The 12,502-nt window shown below is 45.4% G+C and overlaps 1 protein-coding gene and 1 non-coding gene across 10 annotated transcripts in view; both read left to right on the forward strand.

Moving 5' to 3' along the window:
- Arhgef11 (Rho guanine nucleotide exchange factor 11) overlaps positions 1-12,502 on the forward strand; it is a 113,518-nt gene that overhangs the window by 82,251 nt on the left and 18,765 nt on the right. For 6 of the 9 annotated variants that reach the window (XM_077791044.1, XM_077791049.1, XM_077791051.1 and 3 more), the window contains 9 exons: positions 3,123-3,197; positions 3,402-3,503; positions 4,613-4,711; positions 5,722-5,764; positions 7,121-7,217; positions 7,344-7,466; positions 9,967-9,990; positions 11,213-11,357; positions 11,777-11,876. In XM_077791044.1, coding sequence (XP_077647170.1) covers positions 3,123-3,197; positions 3,402-3,503; positions 4,613-4,711; positions 5,722-5,764; positions 7,121-7,217; positions 7,344-7,466; positions 9,967-9,990; positions 11,213-11,357; positions 11,777-11,876 — 808 coding nt within the window. The remainder of the gene's footprint in view (positions 1-3,122; positions 3,198-3,401; positions 3,504-4,612; positions 4,712-5,721; positions 5,765-7,120; positions 7,218-7,343; positions 7,467-9,966; positions 9,991-11,212; positions 11,358-11,776; positions 11,877-12,502) is intronic. The other 3 variants (XM_077791045.1, XM_077791047.1, XM_077791050.1) reach the window with 1 other exon arrangement.
- On the forward strand, positions 11,366-11,471 carry LOC113194118 (U6 spliceosomal RNA). The gene has a single exon (XR_003302230.2). It is a non-coding gene; the product is annotated as a U6 spliceosomal RNA (small nuclear RNA).

Here is a 12,502-nt window from a genome sequence, read left to right on the forward strand (position 1 = left end):
TGGCTCAGTGCAGAAACTTGTAGAAAACCTGGACTGTCTGACAGCGTGGTGTGCTGACTTGAGAGCCAGGGAGTCACCTTCTGTGCAAGCAGAAGCCGTTAGAGATCCAGGAAGTCATCTCTTGGTCCTGTGAAGCAGCACTGCTTAAAATTTACAACTACAAAGATTTTTTCCATATCTACTTTCTAACTGTATAATGTTATATAATATTTTTCTTCAAGCTTACTTTTTTTAAACTTAAATTCATTTTAAAGGAAATAGGTCACGGCCTGATATTAAAACCAGTATCACATAGTATAAATGTAAAATACAAGTTTAGAAACAATTTTGTGAAGTTCTGTCTACAAGATGTTGAACAGTGTGGAAAGAAAACTGCAATTTATATTAAAAAGAGGATGAGGAGCAAGGTGCAGTGGTGCATACCTGTAATCCTAGCAGCTTGGAGGGATGAGGCAAGAGGATCAGCCTCCACAACTTAACAAGACCGTGTCTCAACATAAGAAAAGGCCTGAGGATGTAGCTCAGTGGCCGAAGTCCACCACACCCTGCCTCCCCTTGTCCTCCTATTTTCATTCCCCAGTATCCACCCCTCCCCCCAACACACTAGAAATAGGAGTCTTCTTTATAAGATACCTCTGGAGCATACATGGTGGTATTGCTTCTGAAGAGCAGGATTGGTAGTTTGAGGATAGAAATGGAAAGAGGAATTCCCATTATATGTACCCTTTTGTATCCTCTCAATTCTGAATTATATCACTTATTTTTAAAATAGATAAAACAAGCCAACAAATAAACTCTAGCTAGATTCTGCTGCTTTTCAATGGCTTTAATTAAGCCTGAGGCTGATTCTGCCTTTGTAGAGGGTATTAAAGTTAGATTAACAGCAGACTGAAACTTTCTCTGGGTTAATCAAAAGGATTGAATGGAAACTGAAAAGAAACTTTCTTATAATATGATTCATCATTCCTTAATTCATATCCAAGTAACACCTAAAATTATCTCAAACCTCCACAAAACTCATCTCTCCTAAAATCATCTTGAGATCCATACTGGAAGACATTGTTGTAAGGAAGTATGCAGATGGTATTTTGAAACTCAGTTATCACCTTTTGAATCATGATAGAATATCAAAAGTCCAGTGCAATATTTTAATGAAGTACAATCTAATAACATGGTAAACAAAATCTCAGAATTCTTTGACTATAGTAAGAGTAAGAATAGATTTGTAAAATTTCTGTTTCCGTTACATATATGTGTACCAGGTAGCAATGAAAAATGAGTTTATTATTGGTCAAAAAAGTTTAAAGTTGCCTTTTGAGATGGGTCTCACTAAGTTGCTTAGGGCCTTGCTGAGTTGCTGAGGCTGGCTTTGAACCTGCAATCCTCCTGTCTCAATCTTCCAAGCCATTGGGATTACAGGCACATGCTACTGTGTCCAGCCTGTTTTTTTAATTAGGAAAAAAAAATGTGAATTTGTAAAGACTGTTTAAAAATCCTCCTACCGAACAAGCAAAAAACCTAGTGCTTTTCATCAAAGAGCCAAGTAGAGCTAGAAGTACCCATCCAGTCCAGCACCTACTGGGGATGAAGGGGCTCAGAGACTAGGATGTTACCAGAAAAGGGAGGATACTTGGAATCTGTCTGGAAGTACAAGTAGTACAAGTGCAGCACATTGGACATGGCTTTTTTATTTTTTTAATATTTATTTACTTATTTATTAGTTTTCGACGGACACAACATCTTTGTTTGTATGTGATGCTGAGGATCGAACCCGGGCCGCACGCATGCCAGGCGAGCGCGCTACCGCTTGAGCCACATCCCCAGCCCTGGACCTGGCTTTGTGACTTCAAGCACACCAGTTGTTTCACTAGGGCTTGCTGTTCTAAACTATGAATGAGTATTAGACTCTGCAGTATCTTCTGGGTCTCTGAGTTCATCATTCTGGCATGGAGTCATTAACTATCCAGGAGAACAGAAAGGGAGTATGGGGCATCAGGGAGGAACTGTCAGGTGAAGCCCCTTGAGAAAGTGGTAAGGAGCCTGGGTATGGTGGACTCAGGAGGCCAAGGCAGGAGGACTGCAAATTTGACATCAGCCTCAGCAACTTAACAAGACCCTATCTCAAATTTTTTAAAAAAAAGCAGGAAGCGGGGTGCGGTGGAGGCTGGAGGCTGGGGATATAGCTCAGTGGTACATCCTGATTCAATTCCCAGTGCAAAAAAAAAAAAAAAGTAGTGAGGAAGATAGTCCAGGCCAACATCATAGTGGGCATGAGTAAGCTAGGTGGGTTCCAGAAACTCAGCCCTTGCTGAGGAGTCATTGGAAATGAAGAGTAAATCAAGGGAAAACATAGTTGCTAGAAAAACTATGAAAGCTAAAGGAAAAGAATTTGTCCTGTAAACATCTGGAATGTTCATGCAGTATGAAGTCCCTTTAGTTAGTAATCATGTTGGTTAGGATTTCGTTTTTATTAAAATTGGCCTGAAAGGGAAAGAAAGAAAAGCTAAGGAGTTTGGATTTTAACAGGTAATGGCTATCTACCATAGATTCTTGAGCAGACCAGGGAAATAATGGAAGTAGTATTTGAAAAACATCAGCCCCATCCCCTTTGGTTTAGGGAGAGACAGATCAACTCCATGGCTCTCTGACAGTTACTGAGCCACCAGTACTAGGTAGGCACACAGCTATTCAGCAGCACTGTGGTAGATACCAGGATACCAGAGTTGGAGAGTGAATCTTTAGGTTGTGGGGTGACTGTTTAGGAAAACAGTGCAGCCCCCAACCCAGTCATTCGGCAGGTACTGTTTGTTAGCTGATGCTCCCTCCCCAGATCTTTTGCAAACAGGAAGAGAGCATTTTCTCTTACTTCCCATCTTCATATGTCATGTGACCAGGCTGCTCTGAGTCTGCTTCGCCCCACCCAGAAGCAGTTGGTTTCCTGCAAGTGGAAATCATTGCATCTGTGCTCTGAGATTTGGGGGTGGTAGTGAGAGACCAGCGTTTACCAGACCCAAGTAGCTTTCTTTGTGAGTGCTGTGCTGTTACTGAACAAATTCCATTGAAGAGATTGGATTTTCATCCTGTATAACCTCTCATCTCTACAACTCGTCTCTCTACCCCAGGGTATAGATCAAAGCCCGAAGCCTTTAATTATTGGCCCAGAGGAAGATTACGATCCCGGTTATTTCAACAACGAGGTAAGTGTTTCCTGATTTTCTCCTTTCATCATCCTTCTGCCATGCAAGCTGCCCTTGACTAGCACCAGCTATGAAGGGAGCTGGCAGGAGGGAGCCCGAGCTGATGGGCCAGACGGTGGAGAACATGGGGGCAAAGCTGGAGCAGGCTATTCCACTGCCCTTGCCTCTGCACCTACTTGTTATGCTCATCTTTGTGCCTTTCAGAGTGACATTGTCTTCCAAGATCTCGAAAAACTGAGGTCACGTCCAGCTCACCTGGCAGTTTTTCTTCGATACATCTTCTCTCAGGCAGACCCCAGTCCACTGGTAAGCCAGAACTATCAGTCTGGTTTGAGTGCTTGCTTGTGCTTGGCAAAGAGAATCTTTGGCCTCTGTGCCCAGTCTCTAGAAGTTAAATATCAGATCTATGGGCATAGTCAGGCATCTTAAGGATTGTGACAATAAGAAAGAGGATAAAACCTAAGCAGAAGAGAGTCTTCACTGTGTGTGACACAGCCAACTACATCCATTACCTAGGGAGTAGCAGAAAAGATGGGCCTAGAGAACTGCCATTTTTGATGAGTTTAGAAAGTCTTCTTGGACAAGATGTTCTTTCTTGAGTTTTGTGAATGAAGGAATGAATACAGATTGGCAGAGGGGTTGAGAGAATGGCCCTTGCAAATAAACAGTGTTACTACAAGAAAGCCTGACAGGGTGCAGTAGTAAAGGTCTTCAGTCTGAAGGTGACCACCAGGAACGAACATGCGAATATGGTGTCTGCCTGCCCTGGTTGGTGCTTAGGGCCAGCAATTGCAGTTTCCCTCATTTTTCTCAGCTACTGAGAAAGAAAGGGATGGAAGAGGGAGTTGATATCCAGAATATGCCTCTTTTGGAGTCACGGATTGCTGCTGCCATGATTAGAGGCCAGAACAAATGTCCATTTGCTCAGCAGGACAGGATTACCCATGTGTTAAGTTCCAAGTGCTGGTGTCTCAGAAGCATTCTTGAAAAAAACAAGGCATATCACAGAGAGAAATATCCCTTCAGAAACAACATATAAACAAGTATGAGATGCAAGTAAAATATCAAGCATGGTAAGGCTACAGAGTGCAGGAGTGAAGACCCTGAGCATGTGAGGAAGGGGATAAGGATTACTCTGTCACAGGTTTCTAGAACATTCTAAACCAGAGCTTCTCAGCCTCAGCCCTGTTCACATTTTAGACTGGAGAATTCTTTGTTATGGTAAACAGTTTTGTGCAATTAGGGATATTTAGCAGCATCTATGGACCTTTCCTGACTAGATTCCAGTAGTACTCATTCCCCTGGTAGTTGTAACAACTCAAAATGTCTCCATACATTGTCATGTCCCCCCAGGGGGTAAAGTTCCACCCCTGGTTGAGAACCACTGCTCTAATACATTTTCTCTCTCCTCATAGCTTTTTTACTTGTGTGCCGAAGTTTATCAGCAGACAAATCCCAAGGATTCCCGAAGCTTGGGAAAAGACATCTGGAATATTTTCCTAGAGAAAAATGCGGTAAGGCAGTCATGGATTGAATTACAATCTCATTATACTCTTCGGACACAGTCAGAGGAAAAACTAAGCAAAGCAGTCAGGCCCAGTGGAGGCAGGTTTTTAAAGAGATATCCAGGCTGAAAGATTAGGGTTCCTGTTTTCCATCCCTACCTCTCCTCTCAAAAAATGACTCTCTCTTTACCTGAATAACTGCCTACCTGTATTTACAGAATACATACTGCCTCTCTTACTTCTTCAGCCATGTCTGCTTTGTCCTTCCTTAGAGGAAGAGCAGAGGCCTTAGAGATATCAAATTATCTAGATAACAAGGCAAGGAGAACCCAGGTTTCTGAAGCTCAGCCTGATATGCCGTTGCTACCCAGAGGCAGGAGCTGAAGAGACCTGGAGCATCTGGGCCAGACAGATGAGCACTCTATACATCTGAACGTAATGCCCAGGGAGATGTCAGGGACCCCCTGCCAAGAGACTTCTGCCTGCAGGGCAGTTCCCAGGTTGACTTTCTAATCTGATCAATTTATTTTGGCAATAAGCTATTAGGATTAATGAAGTTGGGGAAAATTGATTTTTTCGATAGTTTTATATTTGCTCCTGTAAGTGGGTCTTGAGTAAGGAAATATAAGACCAATGTTCCTTGGAAGTGAAAGGGAGGGAGAGCCCATCAGATAATCTAACAGAGAATTCTCCCTTGATGCTAAATTGCCACCAGTTGGAGCAACATTGTCTATTCTCTGCACCCTGATTGCTTTAAAATAAAGTAGAAAAATTATTTTGACCAAAAGTATTGCCACCCTTAGAATATAATCCCAACTTAATCTGTAATCTCAGATTCTATTTCCTAAAACCTTGGCCTAAAATTCAGATATAGAGTTGGAGAGAGATGAGAGGAGGAGGTGGGAGTAGATGTAGGCAGAAGGAGAGAAAGTAACATGATCAGCCCCTCCCCACCTACATGCTGTTCATTCCCGGGCAGCACCTAACTTACACTCCCACCCTACTCTTCTGTTGTACAGCCTCTCAGAGTGAAGATCCCTGACATGTTACAGGCTGAAATTGGTAAGTTGGCTTATTAGTCAGTTTGTCTCCCATTGGTGCCCCTATTATCCTGAGCTTTCAGGATACTTCAGAGGACAGAGGGGGCATAGAGGACAGCCCCTATCCCCGGGGAACTGTCCTCTAAAAAGGGAAAATACCCACAGGACAAGTACTCCAGAAAACTTCACAGTAGCTTATGGAATGGCACAAATGTGACAGATCCTGCCTAGGAGCTCACTCTGCCTGGTGGAGCTTGTTATGTGAAGTCCTTGGCCCTAGATTAGGAGACCTGGTCTCATTTCTCCCAACCTTTTATGTGACTGCTCTGGCCCTCAGTGGGGAGAAAAGTGGACTCAATCAGGGATTCCTAAGTCAAGTGAGTCATGAGAATCCCTTAGAGATTTCTTTAAAAATCCAGAGACCTGGACCTCACTCCATCCCACCTGTATAGTCAGTGTCTCTGGAGTATGTTTTGCTTTGTTTTGTTTTAATATTTTTTTAGATGCTGATGGACGCTTATTTTGTTCATTTATTTATATGTGCTGAGAATCAAACCCAGGGCCTCACACATGCTAGGCAAGTGCTCTACCACTGAGCCACAACCCCAGACTCTGTCTTGTTTTTTAAGGGATTTATTTTTGCTTTCTTATGAATGTTGATAGCAGCAGGTCCAGAGTGAGGACCCAGTGACTGTTGATTACTCAGCTCTTTTTGATTCCAGAAGAATTAGGAGGGGATGGTGTATAGAGGACGACAGTCTGAGAAGCTCAGTACCCACAACCTTTTAGAGGCTAGAAGTGACAGGCTGCCTTTGGAAAGAAGCTATTTACAGCATGGGTGACCAAGGAGAACTTATGGGCACAGAGGATAGGGAGAACAGAGCTTACTCAGAAACAGAGAGTGAGCCAACTGGGCCCAGGGACTTGGCCTAGCAGAGTGGAGCTAGATGCTGGGACAGGAGGGGACACATCTCTCGGTTTTATAAAGTGTGAAGTGCTTGCCTTTTTTAGTCCTTTGAGCTGGACCAGGGGCAGTAGAAGGGGAATGAGCCTCTCAGAGATCTGCACATTGGTGTCAGACAACAGCATTTGGACATATCCAGTGAGAAGGGCTTCATTATTTCTTCTAATGGAGCATAGGACATCCAGAAAAATGTACTTGCCTTGACTTGAGCCTTAGACATCAGAATTCCAGTCCTGAATCTAGAAATTACTGAATGGAGTCCAGGCTTCCACTTTCTTTAGGTGAATGGGACAGAAAGCCAGCCTCTCCTCCCAGTGTCCTAGGGAGCTGAGACCCCTTGAGATGCTCAGCAGGAGCAGCCTCCTCTTGCCCCCACCCCCTGCCCATGCTGCCTTCCCTGGGCTCTCACTACAGACCTGCGCCTGCGGAATGGTGAAGACGTCCGGGGCATTCTGTGTGAGGCTCAGGAGGCAGCCATGCCTGAGATCCAGGAGCAGATCCACGACTACAGGTTTGCCAGTTCCTTGCTTAGCAGAGCTCTCACTTTGCCTCCGCAGTGTGTCCGTCTGCCTCCCTGTCTGTGTGCGTGTCTGCTGGAATCTGTGTATATGTGTTTCCTATTCTGTGTCTGGCATAGAACCAAGCGCACTCTGGGGCTGGGCAGCCTGTATGGTGAAAATGACCTGCTAGACCTGGATGGGGACCCTCTGCGAGAGCGCCAAATAGCCGAGAAGCAGCTGGCTGCCCTCGGAGATATATTGTGAGTCTTCAGTTCCACTCCCGCCCCTGAACGTGCCCAGTGGGTTTCCTGTTGGTCTTTTTCCACCCTCTTCCACTTCTTGCTTGGTTTTTCTTTCCCTGAAAGATGGGGAGAGCTGAGCCCTCCCATGGCACTTCTCAGGCGAAGGGCTGCTGCTGTCAGGGGAGTTGCAGGGTCTAGAGCTCCTGAGTCATTTGGTGGTTATGACAGGCCACAGGCTCCAGGACACTCTGCTTCCCCTTTCTAGTCCTCTCTGACTTCCCTCCCTTCCTGCCTTTAAGATACTGATACTGAGGGTGAGGCCAGCACTCCCAGTCCCCTATGGATAAAGTTCCTCCAGGAGGCCCCTAGAACTAGGAAACAGAACCATTTTATTGATTTGAAAAACCAAACTCACTTTAGGGGCTTCTGATGCAGCTGCTTTTGCTGCACTTCTCCAGTCCCGTTTTCTAATGCATAGTAGACACTATGATTCGAGTCTGGCATAGGTTTTGTGGGGATACTTCCAGGCCTTGAAACAATTTTTTGCCCCAATACTGCTTGTTGGTAAGTAGTTGTATCACCCCGCTACTTCACTCTGGGCTCTGTGTACAAAATAAGAAAATTGGCAGAGATGATCTTGTAGCTTCAACTAGTGCAGTATTCCAGCTTGGCAGATACTGAGGGCATTCCCACTGGTGTGCCAGGCACTTACACATGGGGCACTCCTGAACGCATTAATGAGCAAAGTGGTTCTTTCCTTTTTGGAGCTTACCTATGGTGGAAGAGACAGCAGTAAAGAAATCATGTAGTATGTTAAAAATAATAAGCACTGGGGGAGAAAGTAAAGCAGCATGCAGAGGACCGGAGTACCAGAATCAGTGGGTTGCACTTTTAAGCAAGGTGATCAGGGTGAGCCACCTGAAGAAAGTGAGCAGTTGAAGAGAGTGAGGGAGTTGTCCTTGCAGACATCTGGGGGAAAGCATTCCAGGCCGGGAACAGCCAAGGCAGAATAGGAATGCCCTGGACCTTTCGGTAGTAGTGCGGAGGCCAGTGTAGCAAGAACAAGGTGAAAAGTAAGTGACAGAGAAATAACAGGATATAGCATACAGAGCTTGGGAACTGTGATAAGGACTTGGGGGTTTACTCAGTTAGCAGGGAGCCATTCCAGGTGTGTGAGGCCAGGCTATGGGCACAGATGGCTGGAGAGTGAGAAAGGTCAGCTAGAAGACTCTATAGGAATTCCCAGGAACAATGTTAGGGACTAGTCCCAGTGTAGTATTCTCAGACGTTGTGAAAAGAGGTCAGTTCTAGGTAGATTTGGGCACTAGACTACAGAAGGACTTCCTAAAAATTGAGTGCCAGGGGCTGGGGTTGTGGCTCAGTGGTAGAGCACTTGCCTAGCAAGTGTCAGGCACTGGGTTCAATTCTCAGCACTGCATATAAATAAATAAAATAAAAATACACTGACAACTAAAAAATGTTTTTTTAAAAATCTGAGTGTGGGGTGTAAGACAGAAAAGTCAAAGGAGACTCCAAGGGTTTCTTATTTCTTACCTAGGCTGCTAAAAGGATGAAGGAATGAGCACAAGGAGTGGTTTTGTGGTGTAAAATCAGGCTCAGTTTGGGGCATGCTAAATTTGGGTTCTTTGGGACATCAGACTGAAGATTTGAGGAGATAATTACATGTGTGAATCTAGCATTTGATTAAAGATCTGAGTTCGAGATTCGATGAAGGCACACAGAACGAATATGCTTTGGAAACTTACCCTCTGACCTTCATCTGGGCCCTGAATTGGGCCTTAGTTTCCTACGCAGACAGATGGCATTAATCACCCCAGCCACTTCAGAACTGGAGGTAGGGCCTGACTAAACCTATTTTGAGCTCATAGGTACCAGAATTATAAGAATTGGTTATTGGCAGCATTAACACCACACTTAAAATGATTTCCACTTAAAGCAATGAAGTTTGGGTCTCACGAAAAGGGACTATAATACCCACTTGTGGGTTATTTTGAGAATTCAATGGGTTAAATGATGTAAATAGCTTAGAATAATGCCTGGCCGAAGTAACACTCGAGTGTTTGTCACTGTTACCAGTTACCTCTTTTAATAGGCTTCTTTGGATCTGGTCTCAAGGTGTTAGTCTGCTTTCCCTCCTCCTCTCCTCCGCCTCCGTGCCAGTCGTAGAAGGAGATGAAAAAGAGCCTCTTCCCCCATAATAACTTCACACACTAAAATAGTGAGCAAGAGGCTGTCTTTGCCATATCCCCTTCCTTCTAGCTAGAAGGACATCAGTGACATCATTGTCACTCTGTGCTACTTGAGTCCCTCAAGGGAATAAGAACTCTCACCTCCAGAGTCCCAGGCTGGCTCCAGAGCCTTAAGTCTTAAGTCTGACCTTTCATCACACTCCCTTCTTCTTGTCCGCCACCCTCCTCCCCTCTCTAAGAAAGAACTTTTCCCTCCTCCCAAGCCTTCCTCTTGCAGTCTGAGTTGCCTGTTCTTTCTTTTGTTCCAGGTCTAAGTATGAGGAAGACAGGAGGTGAGTCTGTGGTGTGGTTCATTTGCAGCTTTCAAGGTGGGAAGGACTAGAACTAAGCTCCTGTGCTTTCCATTCTGCCCTGCACAGGGGAGTCTGCAGCATTGTAAGATCATGGACTGTGCAACCTGGTTCCCAGGTGGCCATAACCATAAAGCACCGCAGCTGTGAGACCTAGGCCCCTGGTGCTTGGGGCCACCACCCAGGGGTGTGAGCCTGCTCCTTGGTGTCCTGTCCTAATGTTTCCCAGACCCGGTCCCACTTTCCTACCCAATTAGACCGTATCTTCCTCCTTATTTTTCCCCTAAACAATTGCTAACAGTACTGATGACAGGAGAGTCAGCCTGGGTTAGCAGCCCCTGAAGAGGGAAGCAAGGGTATTTCCTCTCTAGGCACATATTGTGATTTTTTTTTTTCTCCACAGCCTACATACTTACCTCATTTCCCATGAGGGCTCAGTGGTCAATGGTTGGGGGTACCAGTTCCCTAAAGCGTATACATACAGTTCTCATCAGAGAACTGGTATTAAAATGAATCTGCATTCCCTGGGCACCCACACTTAATAAGGGGGAGAAGATGGGGTTTACATCTGTGTAAGAAGGCAGCAGAGCTAGGGCTGAAGCTTTGCTGCATTGAATTCACAAAGTAGATAATCTACTGAATTGTGGGCCAAATACATTTTGAAGCCCAGATCTCTGGACAGTTTCATTTGTGGCAGTTGGAAACTCCTTGACAGCTCCTTTCCATCTCTCTCCTTGTTCTCAGAGACAGGAGGGTGGTAGAGGCAATATGGCTTAGCAGAGAATGGTTGTTTTGAGAATCTCTTCCTTTCCCTTGCTGAGCCCCGATGTGTATGTATAAGAATATTAGTTATAGTCCTCTGACTTGCCAGTGACTTGACGAGCCAGAGAATTTTTGCTTATGTTTTAGAGATCAGTGTTCCCATCCACTGACCAGCATGCCCTCATTGGAAAAAGTTCTGCTTAGGGAAGGAGTAAGATTTCTCTTGGGAGCTGTGCCAGCCCAGACAATTGACCAGCTTCTGCCTGCAGTCTCATCTGACTTTTCCAGACTTCCCTTTAAATGCCTTGACCCATAATACCCCTTCCCCACTCCACTGGGTAGCTGTGGGGAGGTTGTTTGGAGCAGGGTTTTGGCCCTTCCACCTGCTGGCAGGGAATGTGACTTGAGCTTCCTGGTTCACCACACGGTTCCTCTCTTGCAGTGCCCCCATGGACTTTGCCCTCAATACTTACATGAGCCATGCTGGGATCCGGCTTCGGGAAGCAAGACCCTCCAACACAATTGAAAAGGCCCAGTCTGCTCCTGACAAGGACAAGTGGCTGCCTTTCTTCCCTAAGACCAAGAAGGTGACAGAGTGCTCTCTTTGGTAGCACATATACTAAAATTGGAATGATACAGAGAAGATTAGCATGGCCCTGCATAAGGATGACATGCAAATTCATGAAGCGTTCTATATTAAAAAAAAAAAAAAAAAGAAGAAGAAGAAGAAGAGGAAGCAGGTGACAGAGCTCCTCTAGAGCATAGTGTATCTTGGATCAGTTCTCTCAGCTCAGGTAGACCGGGAAAGCCATACTGCAGCCATCTAACTGGACACTCCTCCAAACCTGCCAGGGGCGAACTCGCCATGCTGATTAGGGCATAAACAAGGATCAACTTTCCAGCTATTTGTTTAGGGCTAATCTTGGGTGGGGGTAGAAGCAGAGTGATTAGTAGCCATGTCTGAGGGTATTGGGACCTTTCCAAACCCCAGTGTCTCCTGTCTCAGCAGAGCAGCAATTCCAAGAAAGAAAAGGATGCCTTGGAGGACAAGAAGCGAAATCCCATCCTCAAATACATTGGGAAGCCCAAAAGCTCTTCTCAGAGCAGTGAGTATTTGGGGAGCAACAGCCTTGGGCATTCCTTGGGACCTCAGCCCCTTCATATACCAGCATGTTGGGAGAGAGGCCTCCTATGTTTCTGGGAGCCACAGGCCAAAACTCTGAGACAGCTGCTTTCTCCCCTTGCCACATCTAATATGGGCTCTTGAGGTACAATGAGTGTGTCACAGCCAAGGAGTCCATGCCTGTCCCTGGGTCTTAGTCAAGGAACTCAGAGCCAACCACAGCTACTAAACAGCAGTATGGAGGACAGTTTCCGCTTTGGCAGATATTGTCCTGGTGACATGTGATGCTTCCTTCATCTTCACCCATGGGATTTGTCTGCAGTCCTATGTTTTGGGAACAATTATGGGTCCTTGATGGGAGGGTTGAGTTACTAGCTAATAGAACTAGACAGGTTGGCTTGAGGCATGTTGGGACCCAGAGGTTCCTGTAATGCCATCCTTAAGCCAAAACATGCAGTTGACCCTATAGTTGATCTGTCTTCAGCTATAAGTCATATTTCTGAAAATTGTTGCTGGCCTTCACAGCCAGTGTCTTGGGTCCCCAGTGCCAGTGGAGCCTAGGAAGGGTGGACAGTGGGCTTCGCCTATTACCCTTTATTAAACTGGTAC

Source organism: Urocitellus parryii, chromosome 11, assembly GCF_045843805.1.
Source record: "Urocitellus parryii isolate mUroPar1 chromosome 11, mUroPar1.hap1, whole genome shotgun sequence".
Classification (NCBI taxonomy): Eukaryota; Metazoa; Chordata; class Mammalia; order Rodentia; family Sciuridae; genus Urocitellus; species Urocitellus parryii.